Source organism: Balearica regulorum, chromosome 5 (assembly GCF_011004875.1).
Source record: "Balearica regulorum gibbericeps isolate bBalReg1 chromosome 5, bBalReg1.pri, whole genome shotgun sequence".
Lineage (NCBI taxonomy): Eukaryota > Metazoa > Chordata > Aves > Gruiformes > Gruidae > Balearica > Balearica regulorum.
The window spans coordinates 35,672,298-35,696,287 of NC_046188.1; the positions used below are offsets into that span (position 1 = coordinate 35,672,298).

The window sequence follows — 23,990 nt, forward strand, 5'->3', positions numbered from 1 at the left end:
TATGCTACCAAATAGCCAAAATAGCTCTCTTCTCAATCTTACTCATTTTTTGTACATTATAAATATTGCCCTTAGCACCTTCATTAAAATTAGAATCTCTAAAATATCGGGAATTCTTGAATGCTTTTTTTCCTACACCTGAATTTTAAGAATTTTTCCTTAATATCGGTTAGAAATACAGACTAGCACATTATTAAAGTTATAACAGGAGGTAATTGGGAAAGCAGAGAGCTTGCTTAATTTCCAACCCATTTCTTTAACTATTGATAGCAAGCTATCTAAACATCCAGTAAGTTTATCCTCAGCAAAAACAAGCATGAATTAATGAGATATATTGTCAGCTTATCCCAAACGACATGCTGTACAGCCTGTTCTCAGCATGTTGCGCTATCTACTGAAGATGAATAAAAGATTAAGGCTAATTTAAGCAGACTAATCCTTCCCTCTGATGTGGACTGACTCCTGAGGTTTAGTACAAGTATTGCACCACCAGGATAACCACTGCTGGAGGGTACCCAGTGCTGTATATGTACTGGATTTTGCTCTCTATAAGTGAAAAAAAAATAGGTAATTAAAAAGGCAAAAGAGGTACTCTGACAAATGCAGCACCATTAGATGGTTGTGGTAAAAGAGTTAGACACAAGCTGGCTTTGCTTAAAAGTCTCAGAAATCAAGGAAAGACCTAATATAGAGCATTGGACCAGAATAAAACATCTTAGTCACTGGAACCATTTGCCTTTATGTGGAATAATTTCATTCAGAACTTCAATTCAGACAAATAAAAATCGAGCACTTAGTAGTAGTTGGGAAGGTTGCTTCACATCCCAGTAGAAGTGTGTTCTGGAATGTCATTCTTCCGATGTTAACACTTGCTTTATTTTACCAATACTGGCCTTTAGTTTAAGCAGTTATTTTTCTTTTTTTACCTTCCTGCACAGATGCTCAACTCAATGTTACATCCAGGAAACGGGGAAAGAACCCCTTTAAATTTTGTATTGTTTCCTGCTAATTGGCATCTTCAAAACTGACTTTATATAGAGTAAGACCAGCAGAATGAGGAATTCCTGGGCACTGCTATTCATAAGGCACTTCAGGAACAATATTTTTTATGTTCAAGTCAAAGCTCAGGGAAACTTCACTGATAAGAGAGAACACTATCTTTTCACTTGCAGGTCAAAGCTGTAGTGTCTGTTGTAAGCTCTCCCCTGGATAAACCTGACTACTTATTTATTGAAGCATCATGGTTACTCACTATTCTGGAAAAAAAAAAAAAAACCAAAAACAGAGAATTCTCAATAAAAGATTTACTGCTTTGTTTCTTTCTCTTTTGTATACACAATAGCTTTTCTTTTAATTACCAGCGTGGGCATGGCTGTTCAGAGGCAGATGATGCAAAATGCTCTTTAGCTGCACTGTCAGGCAGCTTTAGAGTTATAAATGCTTTTTACCTTGTCTTGTTCTGGGATGTCGGATCCAGTACCAACAATGTGATACACTTGAGAACAAGAGTACCACTAACCCCTGGTTTTTGCCAAATGACCTTTGCAGTTTTCTGGGATTTTTTTTTTTTTTAAATATTTTTTGAATTTTAATTTTACTTTGGCAAACTGGTTCCCAAGTATTCAGCCTCTATTTGAAATGTGAACTTAAAAATTATTTATGCTACAAGACTCTCTTATTTTCCTCTGAAAAATCATTGTCTGTATTGATTTTATGGCTAAGAGCAATAAGGTATTTATTTAGGACATGAATGATATTACAGTGACTACTCTGCTATTATTGAGTTGTTAGGCTCATTAGGTAATAATAGTTAGCCTGCTGTCCTTTTGTAGCAAATCATATTTGTGGAGATGAAAAAGAAAAGAGAGGGGAAAAATTATATTGCAGTGAATAATGATTCATAACAGCTGCTGTCCACATGAAAAGAAATTGTTCTCATCGTTCTAAGTCCAGTGTGTGAGTGAATGAAACTGTACCAGAACCTGCAAGGATCAGGAACATTGTATTTTCTCTTTTTTTGGTTGTTTTTTTCTTTCCCCTAACAAGTTAAATAACTTGAAATATTTTTGCCTTGTCTATGTAGGTCCTTTCCAAACAATTACTGGGACAAATTTGTAAAACGGAAGGTAGGCTTTTTATATTTCTATTATGTTTGTTAGTCATAGCAATAATCTACTATTCACTTAATTCGGATATCTATGTGCAATATACTTCTATACACATAAATATACAAATAAACGAGAAGTGAAATTTGTTTTGTGGAAGTCATTGTTGTGGTAAATGTCTCGGTGAACAGGCAGCTGCAGCGTAGGTGGGAGGAGGGAGGAAGACAGAAGGCTGTGGTTTCCTTCCCAGACTCAGGCTTTCGAAATAACTTTGCGCTGTCAATCAGCCACGCAGGTCTAATTTACAGTCATTGTCATCTTTAGGATACAAAGCCCCCTCATCCTCCTAAAACAAGAAAAACATGCCAGCTTAAATGACAGAAAATTATACATAAGCTTTCAGATAATAGCCTTTAATGCTTCTATTTTTCTTTTTTATGCTCCCCCCGCCTGGCTTCCTGGGAGTTCTGACTGTTCTAGTAGTGTTAATTGTGAAAGTTTTTTGGGATTTTTTTTTTTTTTTTTTTTTTTTAATTTCTAACAACTACTGGCTTAAAGTAGGGTGACTGTTGCCAAGGTCTTTCTCTGAGCAAAAGTTTTTCTTCTTCCTTTTTTAGGTTATTAACAAATATGGAGACTTATATGGAGCAGAGCGCATAGCAGAACTTTTGGGTTTGGACAAAAGTGCCCTTGATTTTAGTCCAGTGGAAGAGAGCAAACCAGAAGAGGCGTCCCTTGTATCATGGTATGACTTCCGAACCTCACAGACAAATTATGTGTTGGCATAACTTCACCATCAAAGATAAAAACTGATTTTGTATTGAAACTGTAGTGATGTTTTCCTCAGCATAGAAAATTCAAATGGAGAAGTCTTCCTAGTGTGGAAGTAAAAAAAAGCTTTTTTTTTTTTAGTTCTAAAACATATTTATACTTGTGTTACAAAAGTAAGAAAAAAAATAAATCACACAAGTTGATTCTGACTGACATAGTTGGGCACTCTTTTATTTTAAACAATAATCAATGCAGCATTTAAAAGTTCTTTAGGTGTTGCAGTGGAATTACTTTATAAACCAAAGGGCAGAAAAAGTATTGATAACAAATATCTAGATGCCAGCTATCTAGAAAAAAATCAGAGATGTTTTCCTGACTTAATCCATCAGTGAAGATGAGAGTTTGAAAGTAGCCAAGTCCCAAATGATTTAGGCTCCTACAAGAGTTTGGTTTCCTCGATACTTAAGGCAGACAAGAGGAAGGATTTCCATTCGCATGTCATCTAATGGCTAATAAAATATTTAGAATCTTGCAGTAGGCATTACCTTTTCTTCTGGTAATTCTGGCAACATTTTACACTAGACGGAACACTTGCCTCTTGACCTCGAGCAATCCTGGTTCCACATTTCACTACTTTTAAAAGGTTTACATTTTTTTAAGTCTGGAATACGGCAGTATCACCCCTGCTGAAATTGTTCCACCAGTTTCAATGGATTAGAAACTGTGTCTGGGTGCTTAGAGTTCAAGAATACTCTCTGAAAAATGAAGCACCTACATCACTCAAAAAACAAACAGCTAATGTATATCACCACCTTTAGCAAATAAATGTGAAGTGCCCTACCTAGTTGGTTGTTTATATTTACAGAATTCAATGCTTAGTTTTGACATTGATGCATTTGAAAAAATTTGTATTTCCTAGGTTAAGCTCCATTGATACAAAGTACCACATTTGGAAGCTCGGAGTTGTTTTCACTGATAATGTGAGTATGTTAGCCTAGAAGAATATGCTTTGATTTACTCTAAACATGATTGTATGTCTTCCACCATCTGCTTTTATTTTAAACAAACATACACAAATAATATTGCATTACAGAGTAATTTTAAAATAGTTTTTTCTGTCTTGTGTTGTAGAAAATTGCTTTAATTTATGCTAGGATTTTCTTTTTGATTCCAAAGACCAATATGCACCTTCTCACCATTAATACAACGTCAGCATTTTGGAAGTTAATGGTACATTCATTTAATTTTATAGAAATCAATCTAGCAATCAAAGATGTCTTTTCTAAAATCAAGCACATTCTACAGAAAGTTATCCCTTCTTATTCTTGAATCATCTGTTTGACATGATGGTTAATTCTTTTCTTTCATACCTTTTCCTTTGAAAGGACCATGCCTCTGTTAAAATTCTTTTTTTGTGAATCCTCTCGAGCATTCCCAAACAAACAAGGCAGCCAAGTCAAATCAAGTGACTATGTATAAATTCATTGTGCACTAAAAGCACATTGTTCTTCAATAAGAGCTTTCACATCAAAGTGGCTTCAGGTTCACTGCTTGTTAGAAGAATAAGCTGCGTTATGTCCCTTAGGCTTTCTGGGTGTCCTGGTTGACATGGTCTGAGACCTAAACAAAGTGTCTCAAGAGTAATAAAATGCATTTTCTCTCCTCCAGAATCAGTATTAAAATTTAAAGTACTGTGTAACAAGCTCCCCCACCAAATCAGTTTTAAGGAAGGGGATTTTGATGTTAATAACATATAGGCTGAAGACTGCATTTAAATACATAAAGATAGAGGTCTCATTAGCATAACTAAGCAATAAACATTCCTTAAATGAACAGGAGACATGACAAGAGACAGAGTAAGACAGTCTTTTTGAACATGTAAAATAGAGGTATTACATTCAGACCGTGATTCAGATCAGATCATGATAATATTACTTTATTTGATAACTTGAGTGACTACAAGAAAGCTATATTCTGCATCCAGTAATGCAATGAGCACCTGCTAACATTCTGCCACTTTGTACTTTCTCTGCAGTCGTTTTTATACTTAGCTTGGTACACGACTATGTCCATCCTTGGGCACTACAACAACTTCTTCTTTGCTGCTCATCTGCTGGATATTGCTATGGGTTTCAAGACACTGCGAACCATTTTGTCTTCAGTCACTCACAATGGCAAACAGGTTAGTGCTACAGACAAGGGTTTGAAAATGAATGCGTTTTGTAACAGAGCTGGGAAAAAAATCTTGTGATACTGAGGAAGTATTGGAATGCAATCTATTTTGATCATGATTGGAGTAAAGAATAGATCCCATTGTGTCTTCTGCAGCACATGTTACATGTTAAATCCTATGAAATTATAATAATCTGTATCCACAGAGTGCTGATAGGTAAAGAAGTTTTGTACACAATAGAAAAATGTATCATTTTAGAAAAATACAGGAATGTGACTTATGACCCAACCAGCTCCTTCTCTATGCTCAGTGATGAACTGATTGGTGATAACTAATAAGAATTCACAATCTTTCCTTAGCTACAGCAATAATAATGATCGGGGCACTGAGATTTCAATACTTGGCTAGTAAGAATGTGTTTACAGGTGTGGGCATTCTGCACTGTGGAATATATTTATATGTCACTTTTTGTCATGCAAAAATCAGATTAGTAAAATCTATTTCCAAAACTAATTGTTGAAACTTATGCAGGGAATCATTCTCTGACGTCTAGAGGCTCTGTGTTCCTAGCTAGCATACCAACAAAACCGAGGAGTTTTTCACGAACACACTTTTTAACTTACATGTAAGAAATCTAGTAGAACTTCACCAAAATTTAATTTCAAACCTACACATTCCATTCCTTCTCAATGCAGTAACATATAGTTTAAGCCCTCTCTTACACCCTGCAAGACATGTCAAAATATTTTAAACCACGTAACATTTTGGAAGGGGCATAAGAATATCTCCTGAGCTTAACTCTGATATATCCTTTGTGTTTGCTTAATCCTTTCTTTCAGCAGAAATAGACCAATGGAAGTTTCTTCCCTTATCAGCAAAGGGAGATTCTAAAATAGTACATATGAGAATGTTTTCAGTATCATCACACAAACAAATGAAATCTCTGGGTTTATCCCCTTCTTTTTCCTCCAGGATGACCAAAGTAATTTTAATTTAATGATTGATGTATTTTCTATATGAGATTTTTCTAAATGTTATACTCAAAACTGAGCATAATTGACAACACTGTTTCAACTCCAGACCACAGCTTTTAGTATACATTCTTAACAAGCAAAGATTAGTTTTTCTAATCCCATGGCTTTTCTTGCTAGTAGATATGAGCACTGAAAGACAGCTGCAGATTTTTCAATCTAAATGTTCACTTTGGGAGCATACTTATAGATCTGCAGAAAGTGATAAACTGAGGATCAGCTTGTTGTTCAATACTACTACATTTCTTTTAAAAGAGTAATCCCAATCACTGCACTTTTTAAAATATGTAGCCTTCAGTAACTCCTCTCTAGGGCTGCATCTTCTAATGCCAGCTCCAACAAACAATATAATCTAGTCTCATTAACCCCTAAAGTTTTTCACCTAAGGATTTTATTTGCTTAAAAGCAGGACCTGGAAATTACTTACTTTTTGGTTATCTAAAACATTTTCTATTCACATGTCATGGTTTAGCCCAGCTGGTAACTGAGCACCACACAGCCGCTCGCTCACTCCTCTCCCCACAAGAGGATGGGGAGGAGAATGGAAAAACAAACTCCTGGGTTGAGATAAAGACAGTTTAATAGGATAACAAAGGAAGATTAATAATAAAAATAATAATAATACAAATGATGCACAAATGCAATTGCTCACCACATGCAAAAGGAAAATAAAACAATCCAACATCCAGTCTGTTTCTGAGCAGTGATCCCACCTCCCAGCTCACTTCCCCAGTTACATACGGAGCGTGACGTTCTATGGTAGGGAATCTCCCTTTGGCCGCCCTGGGTCAGCTGTCCTGGCTGTGCTCTCCCAGCTTCTTGGGCACCTGGCAGTGCCTGAGAAGCCAAAAAGTCCTTGACTTAGATGCTACAACTACCCAGCAATAACTAAAAACATCAGTGTGTTATCAACGTTATTCTCATACTAAATCCAAACCAAGGCACTATACCTGCTACTAGAAAGAAAATTAACTCTATCCCAGCCAAAACCAGGGCACCACTTTGTAGATGGCTTTGCTAACCAGCTTAGGAACAGAAAATAGACTATGATAAGTCATAATAAGTCCCAGATGAAATTATTTATCAAATTAACTAAATGGGTTTATTTTTTATCATTTCATTTTCACTGTATATCTAGTTTTTCAAGTTACTAGCATTTCACTTCGAACTTAAGTAGTGGAAACATTGCTTCAGTGATGTATAGTTTGTATGCATATAGCTCAGAAAGGTGGAAACTTCAGTTTCTTGTTACCGTTTTTCCCTTTGATTTTCACGTGAGAGCAAACACCTCTACACTGATCTGAGTAGTAGCGAGACCTCACAGCTATTATAACTGCTATCTTTAGTTTCCTTATTGGGAAAGGTACAATATGACACATTTTCAATACTTAAGGCAATACTCTAAGCTAGCCTATCTCTTCTGACAGAATGAAATTGAAACTTACTTTCATGTCATGTCTCCATACACAGCTTGTGCTTACTGTGGGACTCCTCGCTGTAGTAGTGTATCTCTACACTGTTGTGGCGTTCAACTTCTTCCGCAAATTCTACAATAAAAGTGAAGATGAAGATGAACCAGACATGAAATGTGATGACATGATGACGGTAACTAAAACATCACTAGCATGCTTCCAATTTCATCCTGAATTTTTAAATGGGAACTTAAGATAAAATGATAAGCAAGGAGGGATGTTTCTGTTGTTAAATCCATGGGTATCTTCTTCTTGCTATGTGTCATTTTGAAAATGTGAATGGTCTTGAAGTTCCCTATGCGTCCTCCAGTGGTCTAAAATCAACAGTAGATAGATGACACTCACCAGTATAGGAAGATACTCTGGATTTTTCCCCTAAATACTGTGGCTTGTGATTAGCTGCAACTCTTTTACGTGTGAAGATGGCAAACCCTTAAACTATATGGAAGAAATTTCATGACAAACTGCTCAGCCCTGCAAAAAGCAGCTGTGTTGTTACAGCACACATAAACCCAATTTGTTCCCAATGTTTGCAAGTGTGCAAGCTCTCACTATCCTTATTTAGGCTATACAAAGTATATGATGTTATTAGCACTAGTTACAAAACCCTCCTCCAAACTGCTTACAATTAGTAATTTAGTCATGAAATAAGAAGTCAGGGGTGAGTAGAGAAGAGGAAAATTAAAACTTATTATGGGTGATTATCTAATGCTACTAATTTCCCTTCTGATTTCCACCTGTTGCCACAGAATGTTATTTTTGTCATATTAAAAGACACTCTACAGATACGTACTGCGGTATGAAGAGGATTTGATTTTCTTACTGTATAAAGAAAACAGGACAAATTCAGGAATTAAAAATTAAAATTCTGAGTTTGTGGCCAGCTCATTTCTTCATGGGAAAGTCACACACTGCCTTGTATTATAGGCTGAAGATGGAATAAAAATGCCTCAGAACAGACGTGTGTCATAGACTTCATAAAATGTTCTTTCCTATTCTCAAACTTTTTTCTAAACACTTAGTGCAACTCAGATGTGCAAATGATGGAAATGATGAAAACTGCTGAAGCAGTATTATTTAACTGGTCCCTCTGCAAGCTGGATATAATGTTCTGGTCATAAAATAGGTGTAGGAGTAACTGGAATAATGAAACAGTATTACATTTTAAACCACTCTACCAAGTGAGGTAAATCAATTCCAAGTTACATTTTTAAGTATGATTAAACTAGTACTAGCATCTTACATCAACAGTAAAGTTGCATTATAAAAATGGGTGTAGAGTTCTATTTAGTGTTTGCTTATGAAAGACCAGATTTGTCAGGTTTAATGATTATTTAACACCAGCATTGCTGTCTAATATGACTTCAGAACACTGGCTGGGCTTAGAGACTTCTATTGGTTTTAACCCACATTGTGTGACTGAAGGTGGTTTACAAGGTTCGGAAATCAGTAGTATATCGCTCCAGCAGCAGATTCCATTCTAAGATACTTACGTATCTTAAATATCTAAAGATTTTTCCATGAAGACTTATATGTTCAAAAAACATGACACACAGCAATGTTTTTGTAAAATTATTTCTTCTGCATCAAACTGAACATGGGCTGTGTTTCCCAGATCATAAATAATTTACAATATACTAAACCAGACATCTAGTATTGCAAAATGAAATTATCCAGAAACCACCTAAACACAGATAAATCTACCTGTTGTGAATATTCCACTATTGATTTTATGGCAACATTTGCCAACATTTCTAAACTCCATTACAAGGCATTAAAAGATGTCCTCTGCTTACTCAGAGCAAGCTAGAACTTTAGGAATTAATATAAGGGGTAGAATATCATTGAATACAGTAACAACTAGAAGAAAAATGCCCCCAAATGGTCTTACTCTGTAAGTAGGACATGGGGAGTGAAGAGATGGTAGCAGCTGATGCTGACTCCTCCTCTTACTAAGTGTACCTGATGATGTAATCACATTAGTTAAGACAATAACAGATTTTTGGTGAAGTCTGTGTGGTATGTGAGGAATGATACTGTGTGTTCTTTGTTGCTATAACTTGTGAAGAGAATTAGCAGAGCAGAATAATTTTTTAAAAAGGAAAAAAAAAAAACAACCAACCCACAAAGAGAATCACTCATGGTAAATATATCTGTAATTTTCCTCTCTCTTTGAAATTTTCAGTGTTACCTGTTCCATATGTATGTGGGCGTAAGAGCTGGTGGCGGCATTGGAGATGAAATTGAGGATCCTGCTGGAGACCCTTATGAAATGTATCGAATTGTCTTTGACATCACATTTTTCTTCTTTGTCATTGTTATCCTGCTGGCCATTATTCAAGGTACTGTCACTTACCTTAGTAGAGACTGTTAGAATTTAGTTTACTTAAGTTCTGCAACGTATTTAAACTGTATTTGTGTTTGAGCTAAATTGAGCAGTATTGCTATAAAGACTGATTCCAGAGCTGATAAAATCATTAATTCTGAAAGTAATAATTTTATGCAAACAATGCATAAATAATGCATTGTCCCAAGTACTACGCAAAGACAAAGCAGAAGAAACATAACCTACCTGGGTTACAGTGACTATGAACACTTTGACAGCTATCCAGCAATGAGGCAGCTTGTGCAGGATGGCTGTTCTTCCTATAATAACCGTTTAAAAGTGGAGAGCCTTGCTGTAGACACTCTTCACACCTTTAGTTTGGAATCACCACAGCTGGCTGGGGAACAGAGACTTTCCCATTGGGAAGAGGACATGACGTGGAGAAAATCACCATGGCCACATACCCATTTCCTTTTCTCTTTAGAAGGTGATTTGCAATTTTAATTGGTTTGCAGGTGTGGTTTACAGAGAATGAGACCTCTCTGCAATGACTGTCAGTGTTCAACACTCATTGTATAAACTGACCTAAGGCTGTTAGGAAAAAGCGCTGTTTTATGGCAGTCTTGTAGCAAAATAAAAATGTAATACAACTATACTGAGAGAAAGTTACGCATGTCCCAGTCCCCCAAATGATCCAATTTTATTCTTTGTATGTTGGAAGTAGAGGGATAATGCTTCAAATGTGAAGCAGCATCACAAACTGGCCGGGGGGCCTGTGGGAGCAGAGTTGTCTTTGTTACATAAAAGTTGGATATGAGTGCCATGAGAAGGAGAATTAAAACTAAATCCTTTCATTGGAACAAAAGATATGAGACTGTGGAAGCTTAAACTGACCAAAATGAAAGTACAGTAAAGCCTTTCCACTCTCAAGAATTGTCCTTCTATGTAAGAGAAATTCATACTGCTAGGAGTGCAGTGGAAACATGTTAGACATCTGGAAACTGATAGATTGTAATTTGAATTGTTCAACGTAGGCATTAAGAATGCTACACTCCAAAGACAGTGAAGGATGTCTGATAGACATTACTTGAAATATGAATATTGCTTAGTACTGAAGTGTTGCTACTTTTTTGTTTGAAATAATAGGTCTGATCATTGATGCTTTTGGTGAATTAAGAGACCAGCAAGAACAAGTGAGAGAAGACATGGAGGTATGAGTAAGCACACTACCTTTTTCATTACTGTTGTTCATCTAGATTGCTACCAGTTAAAATAGTGTCTTTGAGTTAAAATTCATTTGTAACCATAACTTGTCTTTCCAGACCAAATGTTTTATTTGTGGAATCGGCAATGACTATTTTGACACAACCCCACATGGCTTTGAAACACATACTTTGCAAGAACACAACTTGGCAAACTACCTGTAAGTATACTTTACTACGACAATTAAGATAAAGAGACCTTGCAGCTCCAGACTTATTTAGGTGCACCCATCGCTGACAATCCTGAGAGAGAATTCTGTAGAACTGAGGAATATCTCCACTACTGTCTGGTCTCCCCTCCTCTGCTCCACACTGCTGGTTACCTTTGAAGTGCTCACCTTACACATGGGCTACCCTAGTGGGATGAGACCTGAAGGCACACCAACTCCTTATTCCTCTGGAACAAAACCCACCTATGTGGAATGATAAGGCACAACAGTTTAATAAGTTGCTTTAGTTTGGCAGTTTTGATTGTGACTTCTGGGGGTTTGGTAATGTTGATGAGACCATTGAAAATTAGCCTCAATTTGACAAAAAGAAAACCTAAAACAAAACAAACAAACAAAAAAGCATTTCTGGAAGATTCCTGAAGGATAAGCTACAAAAAATGATGTACAAGTCTGATCCTGTAGTTCTTTAGTGATACGGCAGCTTTCCAAAACCTCGAAGCAATCAGGAGTTGTATCTGTTTAGACTACTGCACAGACTCCCAAGACAGTGATCTTCTACTCTCATTAGTAAATACAGAGCAGATCAAAGGGGATATCTAAAAAGTGAATTTGGTGGCATTAGTTACTCATACAACAATGATAATTGTATGAGCATTGTACCAGCAGAACCAAAGGAGCTCGACTGGTGGTATCTTATAGAAGTCTGGCTTTGGAATACTGCATCTGAATTTTTTAAATTTAAAAAAAAAAAAAAAAAAAAAAAAAAAGTGTGCCTCCTGGAGTGGAGGCTGCATTATTCCTTGTATAGCAACTGACTCTGCAAAATCAGTGCACATCACTTTTGTGAGGCAAATTTCCATTAACAGCCATAGCTTTACCAGTCTAGACCCTCCAAGCATTTCTTACTATATTGAATTGCTTAATTGGTATATGGGAACCTGTAATGCACAGTAGATTAAAAATGGCCATTTCCTTAATATTAGAATATATAGTGAACAATCTTTCTAATCAGGTTGCCCTGTAATTAAACAAATGTTAAAGTCAGTATGCATTCTTTTCTTAACCGTGAAAGCACATACCAAGTTTAATTCCAAATGCACTACGTGAAAAGTGGCTAACCAAGAGCTGTGCTACATATCAACAGATCGTTGTTGGTATTCCACAGCCTTCCTCATCAGGTCAAGCTCTCTCAGTCTGAGCACCGAGATAGATAGGCTCAGCTGATGAGCTGTACGAGGAGAATCTTTGGAAATCTTGGTGCAGCTGAGTATTTGCCACATGTCTAACTTCTTGCATAGTAGCCATAGTAACTTCTTCCAAGGTAAGATGTTAGAGCATATGTGTGTATAGGACTTGGCATATGCCTAATTCAGGTATTGCTCCTAGCACTGAAATGAAGAAAATGCTAAACAGCATTTTTCCACTTCTACAGATTTTACATCTGTTAGCACTTCCACAGGAGAAGTGCTGAAGGATAGAATTTTCTCCTTTAATATAAGCAGTTTAGATGCCTAGCACTATCGTTACTTTGCTGGTTGGCATCATCTCCCTCACATACCCCCGCCTAGGAAAGGTGAGGCAGACATGTTACATTTTCTGCATTAATACTTGCTTCATGTGCTTGTTTCAGGTTCTTTTTAATGTATCTCATTAACAAGGATGAAACTGAGCATACTGGCCAGGTGAGTAGAAAATAATACTTTTTTTTTTCCTGTCAAGATTATCTTTCCAGGTTTTTGTCTTCTCCAGCCTTGTAGCTGTGTGCCACCAGGTGGAACTGATGTACCACCAAGGAGTGGAGTGGATGCCACCCTCCCTGACAGTCTTCTGCCAGTGAAAGAAAAGGAAGGGTTAAAAAAAAAACAAACAGGGAGGAGGTGGGCTGCAGCAGTGTGCTATTCCACTCAGCTCTCAACTCTGTCAGAAGTCACTTACTAGTAATCTTACTGTCATCTTGTCTCTGAAATGAAACCCAGAAATATACCAGTTGTAGTTTATTCCCAAAAGTAGTTAAGCTACTATATTTATAGTCTAAATCCATATATATGTATATATAGATAGGTGTACAGCTGTGTGTATGTATGTTTAGTGGTGTTAGGCCCTAAATGTAAATAAATAAGGTGTAATTAATTCCTATTTATTTTCTTATCTCATATAAGAAGCTGTTATGCAAACACTACAAAAGTACCTTACACTTCAATGTTTTCCAAGCAAACTGAATCACATTTTATATATACAGATTAGGTACAAGTTTGCTCTGATATAATGAGACTGTAAGTGTAAATTAATCCGTTTTTCTAACAGGGCTCAAATTTCAGTAGTACTGAATCAAGAAAAGTACAGAATGATACTTTTACAAATGTTCTTGAATTACAATCTTTGAGTTTCAATGTCTTCACAGTTCTGCTCCATGGTAATAGGCACAGTACCTGGTTACTGTTAGAAGTGTCTCTAGAGCACTAACTGCACTGTGTCTGTTAAAATAAATACTCTTTATCATTTTCAGGAGTCATTTGTGTGGAAGATGTACCAAGAAAGATGTTGGGATTTTTTCCCAGCAGGGGACTGCTTCCGGAAACAGTATGAGGATCAACTTGGCTAATATCACAAAAGAAATTATTTATTCATGAACTGTTAAGATCCAGTATACAAAAAACCCCGTTCTTTTCTTTTCATGGTGTAATTTCACAGCTTGTATTTGCTTTAAATGTCTTTAAATTTCAAGACATACGTAAAATTTGACACTATTTCATAGGCTTTTTGTACCTACCACATACGAAACAGGTCTTTTGGTGGAATTTTAATTAGAAAAGAGAAAACTATGCCAGATTAACTTAAAGCCTTCCAGTTCAAACACGGTCTGAAATGGTAACAACTTCTTAACCACATCATTAACCTAGTGTTTGGCAGCAGAGTTGAAAGGGCTAAAAGGTGTCTTAATTGCACAACATTTAACATTTAAGAACTTGAACATCAGAGGCCATGCCTCAGAAAAAAATATTTTAACTAAGTGCTGTCCAGGTTTTCTCCCCCCCCCAGTATTTGCTAGTGAATGTATTAAGATACAGCTTGAAGAGCTTTAAGCAGTTAAAAAGAAAACATTTTCAAACACTTCGTCAACCTTGAAACATTAAGTGCCTTAAAACCTCTGTAGACATAGCTATGCAAACTTTTTATTTATGTTAGTGTTCTAGATGAACAGATCCATTAACTGTATTGCTTTTCTGTCTTTCTGTATCAAACTGCACTTGAAGTTTGTTTATATACCACCTTCAATAACAGCTTATTAGATGCTGCTGTTAAAAGACATACACTGTATCAAAATGAATACAATTTAAACCTTAGGCCAAAATAAAACAATGCTCTATGGTCACCTGCAAGTAGAAGCTGCTAGGATTATGCATTTTTTTTTTCCCCTTCTAACAAAAAGTGCCCACTGCAATAAAGTATTATAAACCAAACATTACCTTTGCTGTCGTCTTTCACATTTTTCTACAATATGGAGATGTGGTGTGAGGATAGTGAGTAAAAACACATGTATTCATTGTTCATTCATAGCTTTATTTTAAGGACTACATAGAGCAAGTACAAGCTGAAATAACTTTGTATGCTGTAGCCTGCATCTTTAGCAAAGAAAATCTTAATTTCATCACAAATATTAGACCTTTCCAGCAATATTAGTCTTAGACAATTTTCAATCTCATCTAAATGATTTTTGGCTGCAGAGAATTTGGTTGCAGCAAAGAAAACTGGGCATTTGGCATACTGAACAACCTGAAACAGATAAAGGAAATAACAAGGAGATAGAGGAAGATTCAACTTGCTACCTAATGTTTGCTATATTCAATTATTCACATAAGAAGATTTGAGCTTCAGGAAATCATGCTGTCCAGCCAATCTTCAAGCTCTTCCTCGGTAACGTTTTTAGATGTGCTTTGCTGTTGCTGTGATGCTGTACTCTTCTCTTCAGGCACATCTAGTTTTAAAGGGTCTAGAAAAGTGAAAAGAACAGACTTGAAAATCTGGAAACAATTCCATACCAGCTCTTTGACCTGGCTCATTATGCTTTTTAATGCACAACTGACTCTATTTAAACACAATCTCTCTCTCTTGAAGAACAGCACATCATATTCCAAAAAGAGTAGCAACAATAAAAAAACTGGGGCAGCTTAATAAGCTCAACCAGAACGGTGTGGCTTCCATCTGATTCAAGGGGGGGCAGGGCCGGGTCTACAGCAGACAGACGATCAGCGATCCCCTACTGCGATCTGTTTGCAATCCTGTCCGATGCAGAGTTTACTTTAACATAGGAGAGGAGCTTGCCACAACAGCAGGTTGCCCTGCGTGGTTATCACACCATGGTATGATTCTGTATTCTGATGGCATTGTTTTCTTAAGGGAACTTTCACTATGCTTCAGAGTGGAAAGTATCACATACAACTGGAAGGAAAAGAGCATTTCAAGATTGTCTTCAGTAACAAGGCTTGCTGTATTCCTTGTGGTGACATGTTACATGTTCAACAAATCTTGGACTTAGATAGCAAGAAAAACATACACAAAAAATCAGAGATGCTAAAATTTCTTTTACAGCACTGAGGACTGGGGAAGAGTAGCAAACCATCTGCATCAAAACTAACAAATATACTAGTATAACTTCTAGGAATGCAATCAAAAGGAAGAGTTTCCCTATTTTTCTGAAATATATACAAAAATTTCCATGTTTTGTTTCCATATTAAACTTAATTTTGTAGAATCAATGCTAATAAAGTTTGACAATAGCATTTACAACAAGCCATCAGAAATAGCTGACAATTCTTCTGTATACTATTGGCACAGTGAACTAAGGGCTGATAATATTACATAAAAACATTTATTTATTTTTTAATTTAAAATTGTGCTGAATCATAAGACCAACACTGTTCTGCAGAAGAATTTCTCTTAATGCTTAAAATGAACTGACAGCGGTGAAACTTTAGTTCAGTGGGGAGTTAAAATCAAAAAGGAACAAATGGGTCAGAACATAGGCCCAGATAAATGAAATGTGGTATGACAGAGATGATGACAGCAGTACTGTTGACTAACTAATCAACATCACCAAAAGAGAGAGCAATGGAAATTAAATAAGGACATGCTGGGGAGAAGAGAAATCTTACCATTTTCCTTACAATCCATTTTCAAATCTTTCTCAGTTGGTATGTTGTGGGATAATGCACCTGACACAGGTCTGTTATCTGTATCAATGGGAGCATCTAGATTTAGGAGCAGATCTAGTTCTTCATCCAAATAGTCAGTCTCTTGCTTTGATAGTGGATGGGCTGTCTGAAGTGGTTCTGTTGCTCTTGTCCTAGGACCATTTTTACTTCCAGGCTCTGATGGAGCAACAGAATCACCAATGGGGTGAGAGACCAGCACCGTTTCACTTTGAGCCAGAGACTGCCGGAACAGAGGCTCTCTCCTCTTGCCATCTTCAATAACCTTAGATTTCATCTGTGGGAGCTCTACAGGTGTTGATGCCTGAAAGTACAAGAAAGGACTTGAGTCTTTCTAACAATTAACTCAATTTTTACTATTCTGTCTAGTTTTGATTGTAATTCATGCTTCCTGCATATGATCACTTAAGAAGCTACAATGAATTTCAGCAGAAATGAATTCAGAAGTAAAAATAAAGTTATCTTGGTGATAGTTTTACAGAAGCAACTACAAAACACAAAGTACTTTTATGTCTTATTACAGAATATGAGACTGTATGTTAAATCAACAAGTTCCATTGTTTCACAAATACTTGCTGGAGAGTTACTTTTCTTTAATTCTTCTGTAATGAAATCCCATCAATACTCTGAATTTTGGAATGACTGAAGTCAGAATTTAGCTAACATTATCCCATGCTAGGCCTTCCCTCCAAAATTCCAGTCTTGAAAGCAAATCATCATTTAGCCAAAATTATAGTATATAACTGTATACTTTGAAAAAAGAAAACAAATTACAAAACATTATCAAACAGTGAAACAAGAAACAGCAACTCATTATTCAACCGTGGAACACAGATTCTGCTTTTATCAGGATGCCCTGGCATTAATAACACTGCAGCATATCTGATGACCACATCACCAGTCAGAATGACAATACAAAGATTAAATGTCATAACACACTTTATAACCCTGATAAAAGTTAAAGACCGGGACTAGAACTCCTAAGAAGAAAACTGTATTTGAAAGTAACATTTATTTGCAGATTCCCTTAGATATCACATCTGCAGACATATTTGAGCTCCCTTATGAAAGGGTATAGTTGTGTCAGTCACAGAAGCACTTCATGCAGCTCCACACAGAAGTAAAATTTCTTCTGCAAGGCTCATGTTTCTTTTCCCTTGCTTGAGCAGATGGATTTTTTTTTTAAGAATTTTATTTTTATATTTAAGTCTCATTGGTTCTTTTGCCCTTACATGAATCTGTTCTTTTTCACAGCCTGAAGAAACATTTTTTTCCTAATACTCAGTTGCTTTTTTTTTTTACCAGAGCATAAATGACATTTTCTTCACCTGTTTGATTGACAGTTCTACCTGTTCTAACACAGATGTAAGTTCAATTCACAGAATAAACACATATGTTGATATTAGCTATGTAAAAGAATTAGTCACAATTAAAATAATTAACAGGAAAGACTGTGAAAGCACTTTCAAAATTTTGGTGCAAGCTTTTAACAGCTGCTAACAAGAGAAGCAAATACAAAACCAGTGTACTCATTCCATGTCAAACGCTCCAATACCTGACTTCAAATCTAACGTGCCGCACACCAAAGCATTTTGTTTAAAGGCAACAAAGCATAAGAAGTGCCGATAGAGGGGTATCCTGTATTATGTGCCATTTGACATGCTGGTCTCAAGAAATTTATTTACTTATAAAATACATTCTACTTACGTTTGAAGACCAAGTTTAAAGTAATTCATCCTTGCATAGATTGTTTCACTTCAAATATTTGCATTTTCTTGTGAAAACTCAAAGCATTACCTGCACAAGTTCAGCAGCTACATTCAACCTCAGATGCAGAGGCAATTCCTGAAGGGCCTGGACCAAAGACTGGCAGTCAACAGAAAGTGCAGATAACTGAAATATAATTCAACACACAGTACGCTTGTATTAAAAAAAAAAAAAGAACTAATAATTACTTTATTATATTCCCCTGTTCCAGACATTCAAAGAATGTGAAGAACAATCTAATGAAATACAGAAATGCATAGTTTTAAATAACACATGTACAAAGCAATCTGGCAAAACTACCATATAAACACCTACAATGCCAATAATCGCTTAGAGGTTTAAAATCAAGGTATAAATGGAATCCTCCTTAGGCGATGCCTTGAAAATCCAAAGTAGGAAATAGTTCTGCAGGTTGACAATGTCATAAGAGCCTTTTCCAACTCAAACATCTTTTAATCTGTGAAGCTTTCTATGCAGTGGGAATCACCATTCTTTAATGAGTTGCTACTATATTCTAAGCAATCAAATCATGTAGCTTGTGTGTAGCTCTACTATTTTTAGTGCCTAAACAACATGGCCCTTTTTGTACTTTCCCATCTTTTAAAATGTTGGTTTGATGCTTACAAAAGCAACAAACTATAGTTACGTACACTTCTAAAATTATATTCAAGAAAGACACTCTACTGCTGCCTAGTTGCTTAAAAGGTGAAACTGTCACTTATTAATGTGACAGGTATTGAAGTTTCCTTTTTGCTTGACTCCTCCTTTTTTTTTTTTTTTGGCTGTAAAATGTTAAAAACAAATTTACACAAAATGGACCAGCGATATTTCATGTTTTTACAGAACACCCTGGACTTTGGTGGACTTAAACAGATTTTGAGCTCACAGTACAGCAAAACATTCTAAGCACATTCGCCATCGATGAAAGATAATTTCATATCTATCATGTATTTTAAAATCACAAAATTCTTAAGTTCAGTCTATACTCTCATTTTCATGGAAGCAGAGAAGCTGCTTCTAAATCTAGCTTAAAGAGACAAACTTTACTAACAACTTTATTTTACAATGGATTAGTGAAAACTAATTAGTGAAACAAAAAGGAGCAAATGGCTGAAGACCAGAGACTGTGAAAAATTAGGTAGTGCTATGAAATCATCTGTGCCAGGATTCTGGACGAAAATAAGAAATGAAAGGGTAATGGTGACTAGTGCCGTAAACTATTTCAAACTGACAGAAGAACAGTGAAAGATGGGAAATAGTTTGAAACAACAAATTTGGATGGGGCAGGACGAATGACTACAGTCTGGGAGGGACAGAGGCAGAAGAACATGCCCACCACAGCACACTTCACAACGAGTGAGCGCATGGAACTGGCTCCAGACCCGTGCACTCTCATCACTGCCAGCCAGAAGAATATTTGTGAAATCCACTGGCAATGTGCAAATTCACTCTGCTCACAATGGCTTTAGCCGTTCAGAAATTAATGTGTTCAAATCACCTAAATGCTATAATAACAAGCCTATGAGGAAATTATGAAGAAATTAATATTCTGGATACTGACATCCTGCACACTAGGAGCGGGAGGAACTGATAAGAAAAAAATACACAGTTATTGAAAGACTGCATCCCACTGAACAAACATACGATGGTTTAAACAAATGCTGCACTTGGTTTTACTTCCTCATTTTAATTTGACTCTGCAACTTTAATGTACCTTTAAATATCACTTCCTAGGGAATAATTCTTGTTGATATTTTAGAAAATAAATAGCAAACTTTTAAAATTTGAATATATATGTATGTTTCAAGAAACACTCAAGCACAGCTTCGCAGCAATTTTAAGAAAAGCTTGGAAGACAAAAGCATTTATCTTGCAATAATTTAGGTGACATAAGTGACGAAGACAGCTGCAGAGATGAAGACACTTTCCAGTATCCTGATACAGAAAACAGCAGTCTCCTATTGCTTTGCCCGTTTTTATTCCAGCATAAAGAATCCACATAGAAGTAATCTAAAAATTAGTTGGTCCCATAGTCATTTTGGAGGTGAAGTTTCAACCACAGAATATGAACTGTTAATTTAAAAGAACTAGAACAACTGTCATAGTCAAATATATGAATACACTCATATAGGTTTTGTTATAGTCATTTTACTAAACTATTTTCTCTTCAATACAGCTGAAAAAGGAAGGTTGACTTAATATGTCAGTAAAGCAAAGTGCAGTTCCTTATTTTCCCTGCACTGGATGGATTTGCTTGATCTTATCTTCCAATGTTACTTAAAAAACTAGCCTGCTGCTTTGATTAATCTTCAATAGAAAAAAAATAAAACGACAAAACCCAAGAGCCTCCAGCATCAGAAACAAATTAATAAAAATATACAGAATAAATGGTGCTATTATTGTATTAAACAATTTGTTCCTGACAGCACAACTGCCTAGGTATTCTGTGCCAGGCGATTATCCACACAAACTCAGCTGAATGATAATTCTGTTACCTGCTTATGGCATATGGTTTCTCTATCCCATTCTTTCTCATCAGCAAATCGGAACTGTGTAAAGGAATCTCCTACAGAAAAGAAATAGAAAATATTTATTTTTAAAAAAAAAAATAACAAGCTTTCTCTAAAGTTCCCAGCCCTACAGAAGTAAATTCAATCAATAAATGTCATGTCTTCAACAAATTTGCATTTAATTTAAATGCTGCTTGCATTCACAATATCAAACTTCTTCTCTTATTTGCAAAACAGTACTGAAAAAGGCACAAAAATTTCAAAACTAAATTCATATGCATAAGGAAATGAATTAAAAGAAACCTTAAATAGTGTTAATTAAGCTACATATGCAATCTTAGTTACAGGATCTTCTAACCTCCTACCACATTCCTCCAAGATAGTAAGCGCTTCCTCTTCCTATACGGGGGCTTGGGTTATTTGGTTTTTGATAAGATACTTCTATTGCAGTACCATGCTGGGTTGCAAAGGACAGTCCTATAAATTTATTCACTGAAAAAAAAACACACAAGAATTCCAAGACCTCAAAAAAAAATAAAAAAAATAGTATGGTCTGTGACAGAGGAAACATGAAAGATTGGGGTGGGTTGCAAAACGATGGCCAAAGGGTTGGAGGAACAGAAAGCAAACATGTTGATGATGCAGAGTATGGGACATATGCCGCCTTAGACCATACAGTTTGAGAACAAATAGTTGTTTCAGGAGCTCTATTGGGAAAAAACCCCACCTGTTGAATTATTGCATGAAGGAGACGAATTGCAGATCACGTACAAGTCACTAGGATTTAGTCCAGCAGTTAGCTGAGAAGCAACAGCTCATTCTTTCCCAGCCTCTAATAGAGAATGAATGAGGAAGTTTTCAAAGGATTACCAACAACTGAGCATCTAACTTCCATTTGGCTCTCAATATCCTAACTGCCATTCATACCTTTGACAATTCCTGAATGCCTTAATACTGCATGCAAAATCCGAACATATAATGTGCTGTCCCCAAAACTGGCTTCTTTTCCATTGTCTGCCTGTCCCAAAATGTAGCAGAGTTCAGCGTTCCAGCAATTTTACTCAATAGTGCAATCACCAGCCAGCATCTGTTTTGCAAACAGAATGAATAAGCAGCAAAATGGCATAGTAGTTGGTGTATTTCTCTGCCAAACAATAAAAAAAGGGAGACCTAACCATCTCCCAGCTGGAATGTAAAATTTATTGGCCATGGCTTTTTTTTTTTTCTAATATCTAAAGTGCATTTCTAATTCATTGCATTTCATGTATGCTCATTGGGTATGCAATGTACCCATCTACTAAGCACACCGTGTACCTGGCATGCCATCATCATCATCATCTTTAGAACCATTCCAGCAAGAAAGTGACCTCAGCTGAATATTTAGATGGATATTTCTGACCATTACCATGTCCAGCTTGAATCTGTATCTCTCCATTTTCATTAGGTTTATCCAACATTGTTCAGCATTACTGGGCTGACACACAACCTTGCCTGATGAGCTAGGCTTTGGTTTACATTCAGTGCCTCCAGATATTACTATTTTGAAAACAACAAGTGTCAAACAGTGGAAGCGCAAATAATTACAATTCAGCACTGAAATTAACATTTAGATATCTAAGAAGCAGCCTAACTTTATAAATGTTTAGTTCATATAATACACAAACACCAGTTTCCATGATGGCTAGGCATGCTCAGCAGTATGGAAAAATAAGATCCTGTCTTTATGTATCTATCTGCAGATGCAAATACTTGACTTGAGCACTCACAGTTGACTCACTGTTGACAAAGGTGCCTTCCTCTTCATCGCACACAGCACAACAGTAAATAAATCCCTCTGTTTCAAAATATCTACAATACTGCTAATAAGTAATAACTAATGCTGAAAATTAAAGAAACCCAAAGGCATTCTTCAGTCTCATGATTTTAAAATAAGTACAAAAATGTGCAAATCAATTTATGTTTTAAAAGCTCATATTTTAAAGGCTAAATTTACTTACATATGTTAAGAAGTTTTATTGAAAAATAATTAAACCAAGTGACCTCAAAGTCTTCATACTTCATACAAAGGCATGAGTATTTTCTTCCAATATCACCAAGACTCCTTCAGTTATTTCTCATGCTACGTCACAGAGGAAATAAAGAGTTTCCTCTGCTCTTACAAAAGAGTAAAAGTAAACGAAAGGATTAGTCAAATGCTTTCAGTATCTGTGAATGACCAGTTATCAAGCAGCTAAACAAACCTACTTCATCAGGAAAATCCACTGGGATCAAGAACTGGTTTATGATTCTCCACACTCACAAAGTTGGTAATAACAGATCCTCAGTTTGATACTGTATTGCTGAATTAAAGGGTATGACTTAAACTGTAGTTTAGCTAGGCTTTTTAAATAAGTTAACAAAGCATGCCTTTCAAAAGGAAAAGCAATAACTACAATTCACAGTAGCACATTTAATGCAAATTAGGTTAATGAGAATGTTGGTCTAACCAATTATCTTTTCACAAATTCCTTTACCCTGAAAATAACTTCCTTTTATGCCACGAATACTAATCAAACATCTTGCAATGACTCCAAGTTCCTTCCAACATAAAAAAAATACTTTTCTTCATGTGAGTAGTTTTTTATGCTACTTACAAATATCAGTTGGCCTTCAAATACACAGTAGCTAAAAATAATGCATTCAAGTAAAGCTCACACACTGTCTTTGATACATTCAGAAACCTTAATATTCTTTATTGTAAAAATATAACTTTATTATGAAAGAACAGCAGATCTAAACCACCATGGTTTCCTACCACTTGAATGCATTTTAAAGCTAAGTCAATTGATTTAAAGAGAACACACATTTTGTAGTTTCATTAGTCCAATTATCTCCTCCAATATTCATTGATTAGCAGAATCAAACAAATCCCACCTGTAATCTGTAACAAATATTTTTTCCCATTTGTGAAATTATGAGTCTAAAAGTTGGAAAAAATTGAAGAAAAATGGTTTTCAGTAGGAAAACAGACATATCAGTGGAATGACTTTGTTCAACACTAATTCATTAAAAACTAAAGACATGAAATATTACTGAAGACAGAGGAAAAATATTTTCTTGTCTTAGAGATTTTCAAATTGGGGTGAGGGAACAAACAAACAATGTAACAGGATCCTTCTAAGACTTCCATGCACTGCAAGGGCAAATAGAAGAG

General features: G+C 35.9%; 2 protein-coding genes across 2 annotated transcripts in view; one reads left to right on the top strand and one right to left on the bottom strand.

The window, feature by feature from the left end:
* RYR3 (ryanodine receptor 3) overlaps window positions 1-14,771 on the top strand; it is a 247,414-nt gene extending 232,643 nt beyond the window's left edge. Inside the window, exons 94-103 of the mRNA XM_075754124.1 lie at window positions 2,084-2,126; window positions 2,723-2,850; window positions 3,796-3,856; window positions 4,912-5,058; window positions 7,551-7,685; window positions 9,738-9,894; window positions 11,025-11,089; window positions 11,201-11,301; window positions 12,941-12,992; window positions 13,817-14,771. Coding sequence (XP_075610239.1) covers window positions 2,084-2,126; window positions 2,723-2,850; window positions 3,796-3,856; window positions 4,912-5,058; window positions 7,551-7,685; window positions 9,738-9,894; window positions 11,025-11,089; window positions 11,201-11,301; window positions 12,941-12,992; window positions 13,817-13,912 — 985 coding nt within the window. The 3' untranslated portion in view covers window positions 13,913-14,771. The remainder of the gene's footprint in view (window positions 1-2,083; window positions 2,127-2,722; window positions 2,851-3,795; window positions 3,857-4,911; window positions 5,059-7,550; window positions 7,686-9,737; window positions 9,895-11,024; window positions 11,090-11,200; window positions 11,302-12,940; window positions 12,993-13,816) is intronic.
* Window positions 14,772-15,045: 274 nt separating this feature from the next.
* Window positions 15,046-23,990, bottom strand: part of AVEN (apoptosis and caspase activation inhibitor) — a 97,621-nt gene continuing 88,676 nt past the window's right edge. Inside the window, exons 3-6 of the mRNA XM_075754126.1 lie at window positions 20,783-20,853; window positions 18,318-18,413; window positions 16,464-16,824; window positions 15,046-15,301 (exon numbers count right to left, since the gene is read on the bottom strand). Of these exons, the coding sequence (XP_075610241.1) occupies window positions 15,183-15,301; window positions 16,464-16,824; window positions 18,318-18,413; window positions 20,783-20,853 (647 nt within the window). The 3' untranslated portion in view covers window positions 15,046-15,182. The remainder of the gene's footprint in view (window positions 15,302-16,463; window positions 16,825-18,317; window positions 18,414-20,782; window positions 20,854-23,990) is intronic.